Source organism: Micrasema longulum, unplaced genomic scaffold, assembly GCF_059751315.1.
Source record: "Micrasema longulum isolate JH-2025_06_02 unplaced genomic scaffold, ASM5975131v1 h1tg003194l, whole genome shotgun sequence".
Taxonomy (NCBI): Eukaryota; Metazoa; Arthropoda; class Insecta; order Trichoptera; family Brachycentridae; genus Micrasema; species Micrasema longulum.
Window position 1 is genome coordinate 1 of NW_028280282.1, and position 22,259 is coordinate 22,259.

A 22,259-nucleotide genomic window follows, 5' to 3' on the forward strand; every position below is an offset into this window, starting at 1 on the left:
AATTATTAAGCAGTATGTCGTCATGTTTTCAATTTTTTTCAAATGTCTGAACTTTAGAATATTCCATCTTTTACTAGTGGTAACACAATGTTACATCACCGCGCCCAAAGGAATTATTTACATCAGTGTTTTAAGAGTTAATTTTATAAAATATTTTAAATTTTCAAAATCTTTTTCTTTTATTCATAATTAATTATGTTTTCAAAATCTTATACTTGGACAATCATAAAGAATCATGTTTTTAAAAATATTTTAGGTGTACATGATAAATATGTAAAAATATATATTTTTTAAAAATTATTAAGGTAGAATTTCACCATATTTTTATAAAACAGGCTCCAATTTAATAAGGTATGAAAACATTTTTAGAAAAACAATATTTTTTCAGTCAGAACAATTGTCTTTTTCCTTCTTCCATTCTTTTCATACGGAACAATGATGTATTGAATATTTAAAATTTGGGAAGTTGATAAAAACACATGGGCTGCTTTTGGAAAGTCATTTTTTTACAAAATATTACAACAGAGATGGAGAACATTAAAGAAGAGAATATAGAAGTCTAGGCATCTACAGGTAGGACTGCCACCTCTCCGAGTTTGATCCGGAGTCTACGGGTTTGAATGGTGATATTCGAGCTATGGGTTAGCATCCTATAAATCAGAACAAAGAAAGATGGTGAAAAATCACATTCCAATAAAAATATGGTTTTAAAAAATCATGTTGGTCCTAGCAGCACTGTTGAGTTATTTTGTACTATGCAATACTTGTTTAACCTTGAACCATGACCAAAAATACCTTTTTTTTCAGAAATCTCCGATCCTACCCTTTGTGAAAGGTGGCAGCTGTATCTACAGGGCCTGTCATTGGCTGGTTTAAGTTTCTTATATATTCCCTTCCGTAAAATGTTCTCCATATCTGTCATGTTCATATTAACAGTTCCCTATAGGAAGTTGAATTCAGTTCTTGTCTACAAAAATTAGGACAAACTCTAAAATTACCATTACATTTGACATCATATTAAATAACTATTTCACTTTTATTAAAAGCTTCGTTTAAAGTTGAACTTACATTATGATATAGTTATTTATTATAGTAGGTGGCCGCAGGCACTCAAGGCTAAAAAAAATGTGGTGATAGAACATTCTACACCAGTAAAATAAAGGTTAGTCATGAAAATATGATATAATTTTTTTAATGTTTTTTTCTCTCGATTTCACTTTACTTACCTAAAATTATATTTCAATGGATAAATAATTAGTTTTTCTTTTCATATAACAATACTGTCAAATGCTTAACCAAACAATTTCATTAAATAACAAGAAGAAAAATATCAGGATCTTAAGAATTAATTAAAAATACTTACGGTAATAAGATAGACCTCGTACTTTTTTGTGTGAGAAGTGATAACCTATTTGACACTTTATTGTTGTAGATAATGAAATATAAGAAAAAGCAATTACTTATCTTAATATAATTTTTTGAGGTAACTAAAGCAAAATCAAGGTAAAAATAATACAAATTGAATATCTCAAAACGGTAAACATTTTATCGATTATGATTGAACCGAAACACGAACCTTTAACATTCACAAATATTCTATGACAGCATTTTCTTACCTTTAGTGTCTGGTCACTCTTGTATAATAAACAACACACCTTTTGTACCTCCAATTTATTTGCATTTTCATGATTCCCTTTCCGCACCTAATGGTGCATAGGGCACTGGTATGTGCAATTGGTACACCAATCGCAGCTTATCTTGATCATTTCTGTTACATGAAGGTAAAATTATTAGTCTTAGGCTACAGGTGCCAGTCCAGGGACTATTAAATATTTCAGTGTATAAACACCTTTTCAAATAAATGTTTCATATCAATCATGTCGGGGTTCCAACCCGAGACCTCTTGCATGGTGTGCAAACGCGCTCACCACTACACCACGAAGCCGAAAATTACTTACATTTTACCCCATTATTTTATTTGAAAAACATTTGTACCTACTTTAAAGAGTCATAGATTTTTTGCTGTCAAAAGAGTCATGGAAAAGAGCGCTTTATCTCAAATCTGAACAATTTTCATTCATCAGGAACTTTTGTTTTTGCGTCGTTTTCTTTTTTTGCATTGTCATTGAATTCTCCCTAAAAGGTATAAGGTATACAATTATTGATTTGGCGATAAGCACATTTTGTCTACACCGTATAGAAAAAAAATATTGTCCAGTAGGTAAATAATATTTCGTTACATAAATATAACCAATTCTTGTTAATGAATGTAGACCTATTAAAAATAATGTTTTAACTAAAGTTGCAAATCAATTCCGTATGTAGTTTATGTTAAATTTTCACACCCTTGCTGATAATTAAAGCCCTCAAGGTTGACGTTACTTGAGTTAGCCAAAATTATTATTCTCACAACAAAGTACGCAGCAAAAAACTTTTTGAACTTTATTCTATATCATAATTTTTATTCTAACTACCTAACTAATGCAGTACTTTAAAAAAAAAAAACGGTCTCCTGGTATTTAGGCAGATTGCAGTATCTGCTGCCTCCAAAATCGAACAACGTAATTTCGAATATAGTTCTTTAAATTGACTTTTCTTGGGAAAATATTGACTGGCTTAGTAAGAATTAGTTAGTATTCGAGTGCTTAAAATTACATGTGTGTATAGCATACTCAATACAAAAAATATTTCAAAAATTAATTTTGAAGCAAAATAAAACAGGGATTTTTTTATATACATGTACTCAGTACAGAGACACAGATTATAGTGACACAACCAGGAATGACCCGTACCTGTGAACTTGCTTCGACTCCCTAGTACAGCAGTCGACAACCGGTTTTGGTGGCGGGCAGTATGAATATGTCAATTCTTTTTGAGGTCCACGCGACTGTCTACCTAATATGCAATTGAAGAATTGCTGTGATAAAAGAATACAATTTGAAATTACATTTTAGTACAAAACATGCCAACCATAACACTTGTTACCCTAAACATCCTGATTTGCGAAAAAGTAAATTGATATCTTTTATTGATGCCACGCTGCATTTACTGCTGTGGTCCATTTTGAATTGAACAGGAACCTGTGTGGCCAGAAAGCACCTCACAAGCTGGATCTGGCCCATGGTTCGCCAATAAGAAAATATCACATAGTAGGATTACTGATAAAAATATATGAAATGGATTTAAAATAATTAATTGTATTTTCAAAATCAAGATGGATATTTGTTCATTTCAGTATGAAGATTTTAAAGGGAGCAATGATCTTGTTGGGAGTTCTCTCTGTAATATATATTGCTGATGCGAAGAAGCATAAAAGGTCTGATGTTTCGCAAGAGTATTCAGAGAAATATGATCGAATGCATAACTACAATAAGCATCACCGACCACATGGAAAATACAAGAACCATAAGGACACGGCATCTAGTGTAGTGGACCCACCTGATCATAACAAAAATGTTGCAATGGCAAGATATGTCGTCCACCAAGCAGGTAAAATGAATTTTTATTTTTTACTGGACCAAAATAACATGACAAATAAAACAAAATATTTAATGCATTCAATTGGGACAACATATCAGGGCAAAAACCCCTGAACAATGGCCTGATATTAAGAAAGAACAATACTCTCCTATAGCAAGACTATTTGCTTCTGAAATCTGAATTAAATCTGGTAATTATTTAAATATTTGATGTAAGAGAATTACTTGATTTTTTTCCCCCTTATAGTTTAAAAGTTGTTGCTATGTATATTTTGAACACACATTAGGTTTCAAAGATACCGAGGTATAATTAAATAGATAAGATGCTCTGTTCTGAAAAATGAGCATTGTTGCGAACACTGCCGTGCAAAACGCATAGTGGAGTAGTAAAGACTAACTGTCAATGTTAATTTACTGTGAATTCAAAGCTATATGTCGCGCCTTTTTACGCTGTTTCACATTTACTGACTACAAGTTATTTGTTTGTTGATTTTTTCTGAATCTCTCCAACATAAGGGAATATCTTGCCTCATAAACATAATGAGGTAGCGAATTATCGTAGTCTTAGCATTAGCGGGGCTTATGACGTATATAACCCGAGACATCCTGCATGGTAAGCAAACGCCTTAACCATTTGACACGAGGCGGACATTTAAATTAGTAAAAATTTTCTTCCAATTTTAAAAATACTTTAACTTATTTCTTCTTTGTATGTTATTCTTCTTCCTCCTGGCTGTTTGTCCCATTTACTTGGGGTCAGCCCTCCTAGTCCTCAATCTACACGTCGGACTAGGAGATTTGTTGTTTGGTTGCCACCCGATGCCAAGACAGTAACCCCTCTTCCTAACTGGGGGCTTAGGATACCATGGTTAATTATTGTTTAGGTATGACCGGCAAATATATGCCCACAAACCATCGTCCGAGATCAATTGTTTTTTTTTTTGTATTTAGATTGGACATCAGTTGCAACTTTATCTTCTATTGATACTCTAAAAGGGTTTCCCTTCTCCAACATTGTCTCCATGGCAGACGGACCGATCAGTAACTCAACTGGAATCCCCTACTTTTACCTAACCCATCTAGATTTTTCTTCTCAGGACCTTCAGGTGAGTTGAATTTTATTGTTTTTCTACAATCCTGTATGAAAAATGATCCATAAGTTGGACTCAACCTCTTTCACATGTGACTAAGAAGCGCTTGAATTATTAAGTTGTAGGACATTGGAAAAGCCTTTCTGAAGAATTGCATTACTCACTCCCTGTTTCCATGCATGCCTCTTCACTACTAATATGATGTTTTAAACATTACAGAAGGATAGCCGTTGCACAATTTCTGTTACTCTTGAGGAAACAGATTACTGCCATGTTGAAAATTTAGATCCAGAAGATCCGCGGTGCGCTCGTGTCATGTTGTCTGGAAATATGAAAAAGGTAAAAAAAAATATGTTTCCAAAAAAAAATACTATTTGGGTGGGATGAGTTTACTAGTATGGTGTGTATAGGATTATACTCTCTGAATTATATATTTTATAGGACATGCCCTTGATTAATTAATGCTAATAAATCAACAATTTTACACCACACAAGTGTCACTAAATTTGTAAATTTATTTTGATTTATTTATATTCAATTGGTTATATGCATACTATAACTTTTCAATTCTACTTTATAAAAAAAAAACAATATGCCACATTGAATAGGGAAATATTAGGTTTTTTTTTACAATTTTAAATTAATATAGGTCTATGAAATACTGTCCAATTAAAAAAATTCTTTGCTAATAATTATTAGTAGCATAAAAATTATTTTTTAATTTGTAATTTTTAATTCCTGCAAAAACGGTCATTCCATTGGCCACGCCCCTAATACGTCACGATTCATGTTTATTTGTTCCCGCCCATTCAAATTTGTTTAGAACATTGTCACGAATCTTGACTTCACAATTGCCAAGGCCAAACATGTTGCGTTTTTATTTAAGTTCTTTTTTACATTTATGTATAAAAATGTTTCTCCGCAATATCCATATTGATTTTGAAAATACAATTAATTATTCTAAATTCATTTAATATATTTCTATCGGTATTCGTAGTTTGTGATATTTCCCTATTGTAGGCTAAATGAAATATTTTCTGTATTTTTTTTGTATATTGTCATAATAATTTATTTATGTTTATAGGTACCAATTGATACTTCCGAGTATGATTATGCCAAAGGTTTTCTTTTCGCAAGGCATCCAACTATGAACACATTCCCTACTGGTAACTAAAGCTCTGAACACGTAATGTTCTTCGATAAAGTAAAGTAAATGACTTATTTACTATTCTCATGTTATTTTAGATCATCATTTCTACGTCGCCAAACTGAAGATAAGCCAGATCTATTTGCTGGACTGGTACGGTGGTGCTAAGTTCATCGGGGTTCAGGAATATTTGGCGTTCAAACCGGAGAAGTTGTTCAAGGGAAAAGCCTTAAAAGACGAAAAGGATATTGGTCGTGATTTTCATGTTATTACAGTTTAGAAATATTATAGTAGAGGCTAACCGGTGATTATTTTTGTTACAAATATTAATGTATGTACTGTTTCTAATTAATGAAAGAGTTTTACCTACAATTAGAACCCTCTTATGTTGCCTCTCTTATCCTGAATATGTTTACGTGAGATAAGATCTCCTTTCCGGTCGGAGTTACCTAGTTCCCACCCGCCTTTTAATACCGTCCCTTTTTCTATGACCACCCTTTTCAGTGCTTACATGTACCAGTCAGCTAATGCGGACTTGACTAATCTAGTGAGTATCTCAGCCCACCGGGTTGCGTATGATTTGCCATTCGGGCCCTTTATAACACATCACATCACAATTTTTATAATGCTCGCTTTAATATTTTACAAATTAAAACTGAACAAAGCCACAGTGAACGGAGTGAAAAAAATTGGTATTATAATAATTTTAATTAAATTAATTTATTTTTATTGGAATTAGCTTAAAAACTGTGCCTTGAGCCTAAAAGGGTTAATGTCATAAATCACAACATTACATGTGATTAATTTTACAGTCATTTGGTGGCATTATAATAAACTTTTGGAGGTGTTTGAAACTATTATCAATAATAAAACACTACCACATAATATGTATGTTTACATATAATGGTTAAAAATACATAAATTTTTATTGATATTAACTAGTAGGCACTCCATCCTACAAAGGATGATTTCTGCCAAGGGTAAAATATGATATTAAAATATATTAGGAATATAATTGTGTAAAAATGAAAGAAATCGAAGAAACCTAAAAATTTACCTCATTTTCTGACAAGAATCTTTCTATTTGGTGGATGATTTCAGGATCTGGGTATAGAGTAGTGATAATATGTCAATAGGCTACTTGACAAAATGTTGGCAACAAAAGAATAGAATCTGACATTGGCTTTTTCATACCCAAGCCAGAAAAATATTGTGTTTTCAGGAAAAAAATATTTTATAGAAGTTACTAATAATAAAATACAAAACACCTAAAATGTTTTAATTTTACATGAAAAAATGTTATTATATCAGAAATTTCTTTAATCATCATCATTCCCTTTCTGCACCTAATGGTGCATAGGGCACTGCATTGGTACACCAATCGCAGCGTATCTTGATCATTTTTGTTTCATGAAGGTAAGATGATCAATCTTACACTTCAGGGCCAGTCCGGGGCCATGAAATATTCTAGCGTGAAAACACCCTTTTTAAAGAAATATTTCATATCAACCATGTCGGGAATCGAACCCGAGACCTATTGCATGATAGGCAAATGCGCTGACCATTACACCACGAGGCCGACAAAACAAAATTTACTTACTTTTATATCATATATATATATGTAGGTTTATTTATATTTTTATAAGACGCGATAACGTTGTTATTTTCTTTTATAGTTATTTATGCATTGCATAACTTAAAACTCAAAATAACAGCTATATTTTTTTCCACCTTCAAAATTTTATTAAAAAGGATTTCTACTAAAATATAACTATTTTTGTACATAGTTTTTCATTTGGTATACTATAACAATAAATGTAAATCGCATTCTTTAATCGCGTGTCATTCTCATAAAATGTTTTTTTCCTATAATGCGAGTTTTATTTGGAACAAACGAGGTTTCTGTAGATTATTAATACAAAATATATTGTAATGTAGACAATACTAACCTTAGGAATCAAGTTAGTAAGGCGATAATGTGATAACAGATTGTATGTAATTATATATATGATTTTTTTAAATATTTTTAATCCTTGTATGTTCACGAGTTTTTATCTAGTTACTCTTAGAAAATGGTATTATGTTTGCTTTTCTTTGGTCTAGGAATTATTGTGAAACAAACGAGGTTCATTTTGTAGACTTTTTACCGTATGATTATAAAAGCTATTTATTTATTTATAATATGCTTTCGACATTAATAAAATAAGTAGAAGGCGTAGAAATGAAGTAGGTAATAAAATTATGTGATCAAATAAAAATAAATGATTTTTTTCTAGTGATTCCATGTGTTTTACTTATTGGCATGAGTGCGGTATTTCCAATGCAATCTGGTGAATGGCTGGATACCTTTATATGTTTGAATTTTGTGGATGGATTTTATTGATATAGGGGAAGGTGATGTCAAAAGTAATAGGTGTCAAATGTAACAATCGCTGTACGTTCTTAAAAATTCACCATTTAAAGGAAAAAGCAGCACTATCTATTGGATTGAATCGAACAATGAACGCCATTTTGCAAATCTAACAATGCTGTTTGACAGTATCGGTTAATTGGATAACATCGGATTTGTGTGTAGCGAAGTAATATATTTTTTTTTATGTTGATGCCACTGGTGTCAAATGTAAAAAATATATATTTATTTATTTTTTTAACCTTTTCCTCACTAAGCATAAAAAAATTACACATGATCCAAACGGGGGGACTAAACGACCCCAGCGCCTACTTGTATATGGCGTCGCGATAGTAAAACGTTGGAAGTGTGCAATAATTTATTCATGTTTTCGCATACACATTTTACTCATTTGTGTATTTTCATTTTTGTTAGTTTGCCGAATGCTAATGTGGATAAAGTGAAATTGACCCTTGGAATTGATCATAGGAAGTATCATCATAAGCCTACTAAATATATTATAATATTTTTATAGAATACTAATCCATAAGAAACTAAATAAGTACCGTAAAACGCTGCAACTTTGCCGCAATTTTGACTTTTTTTGTAGATATCTCTGAACCTATTTATTATTATGGCTGTTAATGCGTTTTAGATGGAAGACGGACCTAATGCCTAGCCGTATAAGTTCCAAATCCTTTTAAATCTTGCAAGTTTTCCTAATTACATGCATTCAAAGTCGTAGGCAAAGTTGTGTGCAAAAGGCGCAACTTTGCCTCGAAGAATACCTCAGTAAATATAATGTTTCTCTTTATAGTATTTTTTTTCCATATGCAAGAGTCGCTGTGCTTGACCCCGGCAGTCAAATTATTGCCATTAAGGAAATAGATTTTTATTCACAGCTAATGGGGAAAGTTGTAGCAGGTACCACAAACTTCCCATACAAACATGTCGGTAAGTGTAGGGTTATGCCAAAAAAAGATTTTTTTTTTCCACTTTTATTTCTATTTTTTCCTAAGTTAAACAAATAATCAGAAGTAAATCTAAATAAAGTTGGTAACAGTAGGTATTAATATCAGTCTATTATATCTATAATAATAGGTAGTCTTCTCTCTCAAACCTAAAGTTACTTTTTAGGCAGGTAATTAAAATTTCAGCAACACAAAGTAGGAACAATATTAAAAGCTATGACACTAAACAAACCATGGCATAACTATAGTCTTGAACCAATCATCAAAACAAATCATATCGAACCATCCAGATTTGGTGCGATTATACCTAGCATCTTTTGGACCATTTTCACACCACTTGGACCACAAATGATCTGCTTTGTAAACCACATAAGGTGGTAGGCAAATTCCGTCAGCAGTTCCGCTGAACATGATTGATACTGAGCTTTTGCTTGCATTAATTACCCTTTCTGGGTGTTTTGTGCCTCTTTTGAAAATACATTTTTTAGATCCGGGGTCGTCACTTAAATTTGTCTCATCAAAATTGAGAATATTACTGGTGGGAACATCTTTAAGAGAAATTTTCAAATTTCTGTAGTATTCGTCCATTTCCTCTACTGTTTTTGCAGCACGGCTTCGTTTTATATTTTGTGTTGCCCTTTGTGAAAAATTGTGTCGTTTTAAGAAAAAACGGGCCCAGCGTTCACCAGGCATTTTTCCTTTAAAAAGAGCAGATTTTCCACTTTTTAAAAGGTAGTTGTAAACTACAATACGCAAATCTAAAAGAGAAAGAGGACAACCAAATTCTGCTGAAATATTCACCACGTCCGCTATGTGAGCTTCTTCCTCAGTTGAAAACTCTGTAGGTCGACCAAATGGTTTATTATGTACGCTTTTGACTTTGTTGCTAATTGTCCGACGTGGGATCCCAAACTGCTTTTCTGCTTCGTATGATGAAATAATTTTTCTTCGAACGAGATCTACAGCAACTTCCAGCATTTCCTTCGAGTAATCAGAATAACTACGAGCTCCTACTCTACGCCTTCTTCGCTGTTGATTGTTTGCCATTTTTCACATAACTGCAATAGAATTAAGATTTCCATAATTTTTAGTATTCAATTTGTCCTCGAAATATCGTTTTATCAATAGATTTGAGATATTTTGTAAACTTATTATAACGATCATCGATAGAGATAAACTTTGAATTAAGTTATGTTTCGAACACTTATATAAGTAGTGTGTCATATTTAAATCATAATTAAAAGTTTATTTGTATTACTAGAAATAAACGAAAAAAACTTTATCCGGGTAAATTATATAAAGTCAAATATTCAAATTTCGTTTAATAAAAAAATTAAATTAAATGAAAAAATCAAATTTAAGATAAAGCACGTTGACTACTAGTGATAACCCTAGAACCAGGCAAAAAGTACAAATCGTGTTTTCAAAACACTGCACAACATTGCCTAGCAAGTTTTTTTGATGAAATCGTGTACTTTTGATAAAAGTATCAAACAATACGAAAAATATACAGTATTTTCTTACCCCGGGACGGTTTTACTTTTCAAAAACACTTTTGGTTTTTCTTGAACTTTAAAAGTTTTAGGAGACCAAAATTTCACGACTCCTCCTGCCGACATTCATCGCTCAACTGAGAGCGCAACAATGGAGTTGGCGTTATGAAAAATAAAAAAGGTGTTGCCAGGACAATGAAAAATTACTACCAAATGGTAAAAAGTGAGAAAAAGCCAATCAAATGCGAAATATCGTAATCGTAACGAAACAGGAAAAGTTGTGGCCGGTAGGAAAAGTTGCAGCGTTTTACGGTACTACAAAATGGAGTCCTGACCTTTTTATATGAAAGTAATGTAACTTTAAAAAACAAAGAATAAAGTATTCAAATGCTATAAAAATGCGATGCACAAACACAATTAATGTAAGAGACGCAAAGATGATTTGTGCCTACACCCATTTCTAAAAAGAATAGGTAGGTAGGTATCTTTGAACACTATACACAAAATGTGTAACATAAATGGTCTCTTTTCGCTGACAACGCGTTACATAGTTACATTTATGAACGTCCAACATATGTTGACATTTTCCGTTTTGACAGTTACTGCCAGTTGCTGTTGCATTTGTCGGTATTTTGTTATTTTGCCACGTTTTTAGTACAATAATTAAATTAAATTGTTATTTTTATGTGATAATATTTGAAAATGAACGTAAGTGCGCTTAATCTTTTATTTTATCTATTACATAGCCCACAGTGTACCAGTTTTAGTAATACATGTTTTTAACAAGCATTGTTCAAATACATGTTTAAACTCATTATTTGTTTGTATTTCACCAATCGAAAATTAGGGGAAAAATACATGTATATTTGTATTGTATTGTATTGTAGGAAGCCGACATACCCATCGATATTCACACTGGAAAACTACTAGATTGGCTTATCAGTAGACGTCATGTTAAGAAAGATTGGCAGAAAAACATCCTTAACATAAGAGAAAAGATCAACAATGCCATTCAGGATATGCCTATCCATGCCGGAATAACAAAACTATTAACCGGAAGCCACATTAACTACTTTCACTGTGTGAAGATAATAGAGATTTTAAAAGAAACCGAAGCTGATTCGAAGAATCTCTTTGGTAGATATGGATCCCAGCGTATGAAGGATTGGCAAGAAATATCCTATTTATATGAAAAGGACAATGTCTACTTAGCAGAGGCAGCTCAGATTTTGGTCCGAAATGTGAATTATGAAGTTCCTAGTTTGAAAAAACAGATTGTTAAATTTGAACAATTGCAAGCTGTAAGTTTTATACTATATTGGTTTTTTTGCTGTTATAAACAAGTTGTTTTATTGTGCTTATTAAATCTACCTTAATCTTGTGTCTGAGTTTCCTGATTTGCCGTCAAATATACTTAGGTATGTCAAAACACCAAACTTCTGAGTTTTGAGAGTAAATGCCCGAGGAGAATATTAGGTGTAACGTGGTTCGATTCCATTACCAATAGTGAAGTCCGATAACGGACGCAGCAGCCTCCTATAACAAGTGTTTGAGGGTGCAGCGGTGGACCTGAGCCTTAATCAAAGTTTCTTCTTCACACCTGCGGGCTCCCGCCTTCTTGGAAAGCCAATGATGACGATCTTTTGATCTAAGAAACGCGGGAAGTGGCAAGAGTGCCGGCCGACGATTGGGTCTCCTTAGGGCGTCTTGTGATGTCCACATGCTCCACTTAGGAGCGTTTGTAGAAAAAAAAAGATGTTATTTTATGTGAACTTTTGAAATATTAGTACATCTAAATAATTTGCAAACTCGTATTTTGCAATGCTAAGTTCTAATTTGTTGCTTAAAAATATACAAAAATGTATTTTTTAGTCCCTTGAAAGAGTCCAAATGAATCAAAGCAGTGTCAATAGATTTTTTAATTTATGTACACTTTTTCGAGTGTGTTGCCATTTTAATTTTCTGCACACATCTAACAATCCTTTTTTATACAGGAGTTTTGACAATCACATAAAAAAAAGTATCTACAATTTTTCCAAAATAAACTAATTTTCACTATTACTTAATTTCTTTTTCATATATGTTTTATTGATTACAGGAATCAGAGAAAAAAATTGCGGAATATTCGAAAAGAGAAGTGGCATCCAGAGCAGAATTCAATTCGTTTTGTAAACAGTTCGGCATCTCTGGAGACAAACTTAAATCTGAACTTGTACAGAAACTTCAAGAACTGCCTGAAATTTATGAAAAGGTAAATACATACTCAAATATTGATAATTGGAATAAAAAATATGTTTAAGATTCTTATTTCGATGAGAAAATTCACTGTGCTAAAAAGATTTTTCCTTTCTCTTGCCTGTTAAGATGATCAGTCTTATTTAATTGAAAAATAACATGCAGCACACCAATATAAAAAGAACAATAAACGAACATTCATTTACATGAATGGAACAAACTCGAATATTTAAAAAATCATCGAAGAGTTTCCAATTAAATCCAGTCCTGAACTCCCTTGAAAATAGATTTTGTATATGAGAGCCTTATTCAAAATAAATTGTTTTTTGTTTTAAAGATTGGCAACAAAATCTCCTGTCTGAAATCTGCCATTGGCTTGTATATCGCTTTTACTAAATGCATTGTCGGTGAGCAGCAGTCCCAGATTTGTGTTCCGCTCGTCAAGTATATTGCTGAGAATGGAAACACAACGGTTTATGAGTGGAGCTATGGAGAGGCGCCCTTAAGTGTACAACCAGATCCCATACAGATCGATTTCGATGTGGGCAATGAAGACACTGAAAGTGCAGAGGTATTTATAATAAGTGCATTGTTTTACCCTCTCTTTTATGTAAATAATATTATTATTATTTCAGAGTAAAAACATATTGAAGTCTTACAAAGTGTAAAATATATAAGATGATTTTGATAAATCTATCAATGTAAGAAGTGCAGGTACGTTGTTAGTAATGACAACATATCTTCAGTCATCTGTATACCAGGGGCGAATCGTCCATATAAGCGATTACGTACAGCTTATACTTGACTATCAATAATAATATTTATAGGAGTTATATTAAAAAATAAATAAACATTAAAAATAAAACTTTTATCCCCCTGTCTTTCAGATTGATTTTGGTGATTCACAACTTGATGACAATGCAGAAATAGATTTTGGGGGTCCCGAAGATGCCATTGATTTCGGAGATGATCCCAAAGGCAAAGACATTGACTGGGGTGGTATTGATACAGCAGAAAATAGCAAGGTAAATTTCAAAAATAGATGAATTTACTGTACATTTTTTCGGGATGACATGCACATTAGACCAACCTATCTGTGTTCAAATTTTCCATGTCCTAGTGGTTAAAGAAAACAGTTGTGTTTGGAATAGAACCAGAGCTCCGGACAAGTGTGATTTGATGGCCACTATCAGGTCCTTAAAATGGGAATCGTGTGAGTGTAAGTGTTCCATTTAGTGTATTGTTTGGTCATGCTTGAGGTCCTGGGTTTGATTCCTTGCGGAGTTGACTTAAAATACTTGGTGTTAAGGTGTTTTTAAACTTAAATTGGTTGCGTCACATTTACTATCTGTATGGTGGATTGCACATTTACTAGGTTGCTGCGTCAAATTTATTGCTACCTACTGAGCCCTAGTGTAAATGTTGTGATTAAGATACTGCGGGTAAAATCTTTTTCTCTCTAGCCCGTCATTGAATGTGTATGTGACCTTGAAATTCTCAGCACGCTATTTAGTAATTTAAGTGATCAATAAGTTATTGCATCTGCTGTATTGTAGATGATCAAGATACATTGCATTTGGTGTATCCACCACAAGGTTTAAATAAGGGCATTTTGATTATTATTTATTATTCATTCTTCAAACAGTTATCTTATATATCATGAAACTCTCCCGGAAACCAATGCCCACTGTTGCTCAACCTACTATCATGTTAAGGACAGTGCAAAAGGTGAATATTTTTTTTTTCAAATAAAATAAATAATCAAAACAATTGAAATACTGATTATCTAATACGGATGTCAAATTGCTGACAGTCAGGGAAATGAATTGAGAATGACCTTAATTTCCCATTTGGAAGAAGAGAGAAAAATTGGGACCCCTACCATGAAAGCTGTGAAACCCTTACTACAAGCGATCAGTATATATATATATATATATATAGTTGGATAATTTATAAAGCGCCATTTTTGTGAAAATCACCTCAAGGGCGCTGTACAATTAATAAATATCCCAGTACGTCTTGCAGCTACAGAGCGCATGGACGGTTGGGATTCTAGTTCCTCGTTTTCAATTAAGATCAATCAAATATTATAATAGATAGGAGCTAGATTACAGGACGTCTTGCAGCTACAGAGCGCATAGACAGTTAGAAATTTAGCCCCCATTTACACATTTTAAAAAATGACAAATAAATTTAGTGTATTACAAAATAATAATAATATGAATAGTAAAAAGGAGTAAGATTACAACACGCCTTGCTGCTACTAAGCGCATAGACGATTGGAATTCTAGACCCCGTTTACAAAATTAAGGTATTTTAAAGTTGAAATATGAAAGCTAGATAACCAATCATCGTGCAGCTACAAAGCGCATGGATGAGAGGAATTCCAGCAAAGTTAAAACAATATCAATAAATTTACAAAAAATAGAGTATAGTAGTAAATTGGTCAAGTGTTCATACCAAGAAGTAAGCAATAAAAAACTAAATAAATAAAGCACTGTATCAACTCCCTAAGTTAGTTAGTCGGTCAGTAATAGTCAGCTGAAATCAGCCGTTACTCTCACGCTTCATAACTAAATTCTGCATTTTATTCAACATGTAATAAATCCACATCGAAGCATAACGTCATTTCATTCTGTCATCTCCAACTGGGGTAGGAGCTCCCGCCATCAACAAGCACAAAATCCTACAATATGTTTGAGAAACTTTTGAAAATATTTTTAAATTTCTAAGGGTGGGTCACTTTGTTAAATAAATAAATTTTATTTGTCTTGTATCACTGTAGAAATTATATATTTTTCTTATAGGTGGATATTTCTTTTGGCGATGAAGGCGTGAATATTTCTCTGGAAGAGTCTGGAATAGTTGTAGAGGGTGGAGGCTTAATGGGCGGCATTGCTACCGGGAAAGACGCTTTAACATTATTAGACAATGTTTCTACTCGTGCTGCATTCATCGATCAACTAATGGAGGTTTGTAGTTACCTGAAAAATGTATGATTTGTATACTTTTATTTATATTATTTTGGCTATTCTTCGGTCTTCTAAGTTTCATCAGCTCAAAAGTAAACCTTTGCCAGTACCCCTTTAGTAGTTTCTCTGCATGGTGCTGATCAACCTGAGTTCATTACGAGGAGCACACTCGTTATCGTCGATATTTGAGTGTCCAACTACCCAAATCAGTGTTATGCTGTCAGTGTGATGTTACTCAGTAAATAATTTAATTTGCAATACTGTAATATTGTTTAATAATGCAATGAGACATTTTAAGTGCCAATTTAATTTAATTTAACTTTTAAAAAACTTGCTTCAGACTCGACAGTAAAAAAAGGAATGAAAAATAATTCATTTAAGTACCAATTTATACACATAGATACAAAAAAGTAGGCAACGAATATGTGGATACATTTCTACAAACCTACAATTATTTTCAATACATAATACAATATTTTTTAAATTCCCTTAGAATTATAATAATAAAAATACGTATATAGTTTTATTCCACTTATATTCCCTTAGAATATTACCTGCATAATTAATCCCAGTTTAAGTGCTGACTGAATTCTAAGAAAAAACTTTAGTCAAATAAATATTTCCTGTCTGTAATCTTTCCTCTATCTGAAATAACATGAATTAAACACAACTTGGACATAATCAAACATTGTTGAATTACTACCTGGTAAAAGAAGAAGTATAAAAATTGGAAAATTGTTTCCAGGCGTTGCCTAGTAGGTGATTTGGTTCAGCCGGATGAATCTCACCCACGTGATAAAGGTTTCAGCTCTTTTACTTCACAAAAGTCAACAGATGGAAGAGTTGAGGAAATGTGGATGTTCAAACATGGGCAGAATGTTGAATGTTACACAGTGTGTAAAGTGGCCACTTAAACCAGCCGATGACAGGTCATAAGCCCTGTAAATGCCTAGACTTCCATATTCCCATCTCAAAAACTTTTTCCCTCTCTGTTGAGATGGATTTGAATGCGAACAGCTCCCTAGGGAGGAAATCCAGCCTGTCTGCAAGCATTTGGACATAATCAAACATTGTTGACTTTGTTGTAAGACCATTTGAGCTTATTTTGAAGCACTATTTGTTTCAGAAAGTGGAAAGCACAGATCCTTCCATCTACAGGTGTAATGATTATAAACTCTGTCTTTCCTGTCATTATTTATGTCTACTTTGAATAAATAGCAGATAATTATAGTTGCAATTAGTCTGTATTTTAACAATGTATTATGAAAATTTATATAATTTCAAATTTGTAATATATTTACCACGACACCGCTCTAGAAAAAATTGTGTTGCTACAAAACCAATGGGCCATACATATATTTGTATTGAAAATTGAGTAAAAATTTTTTTTTTTCTAAGTTATGTACTTTTGTTTGCAGTTGGAGGCGTTCCTGAAAATGCGGTTTTACGAGATTTCGACAGACACCCAATTCAGTACATTCAGTTCATTGCAAGATTTGCCTATAGAATCTACTGATTCTATCGCCACCATGTTGGGCTTAGTCGAAATCACTATCGGAGAACTGACTGATAAGAAAGTCAACCATCTCCACAACATTAAACACTCTCCAAGGTAAATAGAAAACATGTCAAGTTCATCGAAGCATTCTCTTTTTTATTTTCATTTTATCATTTTGCTTTCGTGGACAATGCGTGCCTACGAGAGGAAGAGGATCGATGCATTCGAGATGTGGTGTTGGAGAAGGCTGCTGCGTTTGCCTTGAACAGCCAGAAGGATGAATGCATCTATACTGGAAGAGCTCCATATTACAACTCGTCTATCAGTAGTGTGTTTGAGAGGATACTCTCTTTATTTGGATATATTGCTAGACGTGAGCCAGGCAATCTAGAAAAGGCAATAATGTCTGGCCGAGTTGAAGGCAGGAGAAGCCGGGGTAGAATCCCATATGAACTGGCCAAATAAAGGTGGCTACGGGGCTAAAATATGATGAGTCAGTTCGTCGGGCTGAGGACAGACTGGAGTGGAACAGACTAATTAGAACTGCTCATGGTGGGACCAGCTTGGAAAAGAACAAATTTTAGAAATCTGACTTTTATGTATAAAATATGTAATTCATTTGTATTAAATTTTTCTTCTAGATATGTAGATACACTTGCCGCACAGTTAAAACAGAAGCTGACGGTTAGCAATAAGATGACATCTCTTATAGAAGTTGCCAAACAAAAGAAAAAGGAAAATAACGAGCAAGCCAAATCAATTGTTCCAGTTCTTAATCTTATCATTGCCAAGACAAAAGAATTGCAGCAGCAGGTTGGATTTACAATCATAAATATGATGAATTAATGAAGTTTATTAAATGTTTCTTTGATATCTCATGTGCTGTATTAGTATGGTGGATCAGCGATCCGAAATTTGAACCGCATTATCCTAGAAATATTTGGGTAAATCATAAGAACTCAATGTAAAAAAAAACTCCTGTCACAGTTTTGAACACCATTGTAGCATTTCTTTTCCACAATCACCAAAAATAACATAGAGTCAGGGTGCCGACAGTGCATCACCATTTTTTAGAGGACTGTAATTTTGTAATTGTTTGGACACGAAAGCTAAAATTGATTTATTTACGCTTTATTAAGTTAGTCCATAACATCTTAATAACTAATATAAATTTTTATCAAAATAATGTAAACAAATATAATCCTAGGAGTTATTCAGAGATGTCTCATCAACAAATGTTCAGGGAATATTTCGATTATCCATCTATCGCACACTTATCAAAGTATCAGCTTGTAAAGTCGAAAATGTCTAAAACAGTAGTCGCGTACGGGACTCGATTTATCAGACTGTCTCAAACCCAATCCCAGCGGGAAAGATAGTTCCCGCTGGGATTGGGTTAACATTCCTGAAAAAAATTATGACAAAACTTGGAGAGTATTTTTCTGTCATGAAGTTTTTTGTTTATTTAAATTTTTTATTGCAGATTGAAGCGGACATATCCAAGAAGTATAATAAGCGTACTGTTAACCTGATGGGAGGAATAAAGTCTTTATAGTCTATGTAAATTATAACATTATAATATAGAGGTGATGTTTTATAAATAATATATGAATTTGTATTGAAATACGAAAATAACATTTTCTTGCATTGTTGTTTTATTTTATAAAAAACATATTATGTACTGCTGTTTTGGAGGTTATTATACTGCGCATTGATTTTGCATCTTGCTCTGGTTTCGGAACAGCTTTGCACGAGTCCAGTATGTGACGACACCTAGAACAACATTACCGGTCTGTCTATCAAAAACATCTGCAAGGCCATGAAAACCCTAAAAAATTGAACCGTTTTAAACCCATAGCGCCGATCATTGCCCTCAATTAGTGGAAACAAAAAATAAAACAGTAATTTCAAGGGGATATTATGAATCCATATCTTATGTTGAATCCAACTAAATTAACCAAAATTCAATTAATTTACTGAGATAAAAAATAAAATGTAAATAGCAGTTGTTTTTTTAGAAAATTGCTTGGAATCACATATTTTGCTCTACGTATTAATATGTCAATTTTTTTAAATCTTAAATTGTACACACATATTCTTACTTGTGTTCTAATGATAACGTTATATCGTCGTTGCGCCTTGGAAATAGGCTATGTGATTTTACATTAAAATGTTCAGGAGGAACAAAAAACATGGCAGATTTCATTACATATGTCTGGGAACATGGTTTTTTCTTTTTAGTGAATACTTGTAGTACGTTTAAGAAAATTGCTATGTTTTGCCATTTTTGACATAAAAAACGTATTTAGTTAAATGAATGCTCATAGTCGGTTTTCAAGGGGCAACTACGAGTAATATCACTATTTTATAAATTGTTTAATTCATGCATATGTCTTAACATTGAGCATGATATTATCACTTCTCTTTTACAACATTTTTATTTTTAAAGTTTTTATAAAACTCATTTTGGGACAATCTTACAATTATACATAATGTAGACATACAGAATTGCAAAATATACCACAAAACACTATGAATTTGTATTATTCAATACATAGTTTAAGATAATATCATGGGGTTACTACAACGGTTACTTCAAAATCAGGATTTTTGTCTATTTGTAGCATTTATAGAGGAAAATACAAAATTGTGTTATTAGTGGTTAACTCAAAAATCCTTATTTTGAAGTTGCCTGGTTGTAGTAATTTCCCCCGCGATAAATTTTTTAATAATATAATACTGATAATATTATATAATGATGTAATAGAATTAATAATAATAATCAACAGTGTTGTTGTCGTGCAAATAATTTTTCATTAAATTTACCATGATGTGATAAAAACTGGGTCGTCCAGTGATCAGAGATTACCCAAGGAGACGAAGTGGTGACGGATTGAAAGGAAAAAAGAGAGGTCCTTTAGCGGATACAAATAATTTGTTTTTAGAACTGCACGATGTTCTGCTTTTGAATGTCAGAATAACACACCAACTTGAACTCCTGACGTCGAGGATAGTGTAAAGTTTCAGTGGAGATTTTCAAAATTAAAAAGGCTTGAAAATCCTAGTGGTGACAATAATATGATACAAAGCTTTAAAAAAAAAAACCGCTACAGAAGTGTAAATTTGATGCTAAAAAAATTAAAAGTACTAACATGTAAGCAAATAATATTTAGCAGTACGATGATGTTTGTGTATAATATTATTAATTAAAAAAAAAAAACTCAGAATTTTCGAAAAAAATTGATCAAAGCCAATATAAACATGATCTCAATACCAGAGAAAGGAAAAAATCAGATCCGCATTTAGAAAAAGGTGAAGTCATAAAATTAAAAATAATTAAATTAAAAGTAAAAAAATATTATGAAATGGGAAAAAACATTTATGAAAAAAAAAAATAATTTATTTATTTATTTATTATCATATTAAAGTACATATAAGAATATGTTGATGTGTGCCCTATTTCAAGATTCAAAATAGAAAATACATATAAATATTTTATTTTTGCTTAGTTTGATAGTCTTCTAACAAATATATAGATGTATTTTTTTTAAACCACTGAACGTCCTCATTGTCTTTAAATTTAATTTTTCTGAAAATGTTCATGGATATAAGGTATAACTTATAACATAATAAGATTCTGGAATAATCTCCACGGAGACGATAGGCACAAAGCCCTTCTCCGGGGGCACGGCCAGCGGGAGAGGCAGAGCGCCAGCTGGCGGTCACACTCGCACAGACGTGAAGCGCAGCCTCCGCCGGGAGCCCCCAGGGCGCACAGCGGCCTTCCGCGCCAACAGCGCCACAAGTACGGCACGAAGTACACCAGGAACATGGGGCAATCCACGGTAGAGTAGCACACGTCGTGCATCTTACAACACCTGGAATCATTTTGATCACAATGAACTACGAGAGCAATAAGGTCTCCCGGAGGCGTCTAGTGATGTCCACATGAACCACTTAGGATCAGATGTGGAAAAAAATGAAGTAGAAGAACTATAATTAATTATTGACAAGAAATTTTTAGTTTCATGCACAAAAATGACCTGGAACTTCCAAATTTCCGACTCAGTATTTTATTCTTCATCATTTCTCCATCCACACCAAGTGGCGCATAGGGCACTGTATTAGAACTCCAATTGTAGCGCATCTTGATCAATTTCGTTATACAGAAGGTAAGGTGGTCAGTCTTGTGCTTCAGGTGACTGATCAGGAAAAATTGGAGTATAGAACCACCTTTGAAATCAATATTTCACATCCCCTTGCCAAGAATCGAACTTAGGATATGAAGCATGGTAGGCAACTGAGCCATTGAGTGGAAAGCACTTGTCCAGGGTTCTGGTTCTATTTCATATTTGAAACTTTATTCTTAATCGGCCCGGACACTGAAAGAAAATTCTATTGAATAGATATTTTGAATATTTAAAGCATTAGCTTTGTGGTAAAAAAATTTACTAAATGCTATTAAATATTTGTATGTAACCATTTACCCACTTTTCTATGTCTACCGGTTTCGAGATTTACCCGTCTCTTCGGACACCATGCAAAATCCATTATACACCTAGTTGTTGCACAAAAATATAAAACCAATATGCCATGTATTTTAATAGGCGACGCTTACATGCCCTGATTAGATTATGAAAATATTTCGTCATGGGATAAATAGTTGAAAAAAAGAGTGGGAGAGGATGAAGGAGGGGCGTGAGTTTAATAGGTATTGGGTGACCATTAACGGATAACTGCTGTTTTTTTTTTTAAAAGTTCAACAGCAAGTCTTACTTGTCAATGCCGTCTGTGATTTCTCCAGACCCCATGAAGCCACAGTAACACCCATATCCCTTATAAGACAGTGGATTGCATCCCGTAGCACAAGACACCATGTTGTACAAATGGGTTACTCCTCGTTTTCCCCGGATTTCCATAATATTACTGTCGTCATCAACTGGGTTTACTTTTCCTTTGAATCTACATTAAAAAAAAGATCACA

At 33.0% G+C, this 22,259-nt stretch overlaps 4 protein-coding genes and 1 long non-coding RNA gene across 8 annotated transcripts; 2 read left to right on the forward strand and 3 right to left on the reverse strand.

Annotated features, from left to right (window-relative positions):
- Positions 1-485: 485 nt before the first annotated feature.
- Positions 486-1,423, reverse strand: LOC148270986 (uncharacterized). 2 transcript variants are annotated; one of them, XR_015825229.1, is made up of 4 exons: positions 1,364-1,423; positions 1,069-1,143; positions 796-967; positions 486-650 (listed from the first exon to the last, which is right to left on the reverse strand). It is a non-coding gene; the product is annotated as an uncharacterized LOC148270986 (long non-coding RNA). The 2 variants fall into 2 exon arrangements; XR_015825228.1 differs by lacking the exon at positions 1,364-1,423 and adding an exon at positions 1,227-1,355.
- Positions 1,424-2,021: 598 nt separating this feature from the next.
- Positions 2,022-6,089, forward strand: CREG (Cellular Repressor of E1A-stimulated Genes). 3 transcript variants are annotated; one of them, XM_088241951.1, is made up of 6 exons: positions 2,022-2,221; positions 3,236-3,489; positions 4,431-4,585; positions 4,790-4,909; positions 5,655-5,736; positions 5,816-6,089. In XM_088241951.1, the coding sequence occupies exons 2-6, from the start codon at positions 3,237-3,239 to the stop codon at positions 5,995-5,997; spliced, it is 792 nt and encodes a 263-aa protein (XP_088098077.1). In that variant the 5' UTR covers positions 2,022-2,221; position 3,236; the 3' UTR covers positions 5,998-6,089. The 3 variants fall into 3 exon arrangements, with proteins under 3 accessions (XP_088098077.1, XP_088098079.1, XP_088098078.1); XM_088241953.1 differs by having other exon boundaries at positions 2,034-2,143; XM_088241952.1 differs by having other exon boundaries at positions 2,076-2,217.
- Positions 6,090-8,674: 2,585 nt separating this feature from the next.
- LOC148270988 (uncharacterized) lies at positions 8,675-10,699 on the reverse strand. Its single transcript, XM_088241950.1, has 2 exons — positions 10,602-10,699; positions 8,675-10,135 (listed from the first exon to the last, which is right to left on the reverse strand). The coding sequence occupies exon 2, from the start codon at positions 10,122-10,124 to the stop codon at positions 9,300-9,302; it is 825 nt and encodes a 274-aa protein (XP_088098076.1). The 5' UTR covers positions 10,125-10,135; positions 10,602-10,699; the 3' UTR covers positions 8,675-9,299.
- Positions 10,700-11,146: 447 nt separating this feature from the next.
- Positions 11,147-18,922, forward strand: LOC148270989 (CDK5RAP3 protein homolog). The gene is made up of 9 exons (XM_088241949.1): positions 11,147-11,278; positions 11,458-11,871; positions 12,669-12,821; positions 13,143-13,376; positions 13,693-13,830; positions 15,613-15,777; positions 17,196-17,389; positions 17,917-18,088; positions 18,759-18,922. Exons 1-9 carry the CDS (start codon positions 11,273-11,275, stop codon positions 18,828-18,830), a joined length of 1,548 nt encoding a protein of 515 aa, XP_088098075.1. The 5' UTR covers positions 11,147-11,272; the 3' UTR covers positions 18,831-18,922.
- Positions 18,923-20,859: 1,937 nt separating this feature from the next.
- LOC148270990 (neutral phospholipase A2 3) lies at positions 20,860-22,233 on the reverse strand. Its single transcript, XM_088241954.1, has 2 exons — positions 22,052-22,233; positions 20,860-21,153 (listed from the first exon to the last, which is right to left on the reverse strand). Exons 1-2 carry the CDS (start codon positions 22,192-22,194, stop codon positions 20,895-20,897), a joined length of 402 nt encoding a protein of 133 aa, XP_088098080.1. The 5' UTR covers positions 22,195-22,233; the 3' UTR covers positions 20,860-20,894.
- Between the last annotated feature and the right edge of the window lie 26 nt (positions 22,234-22,259).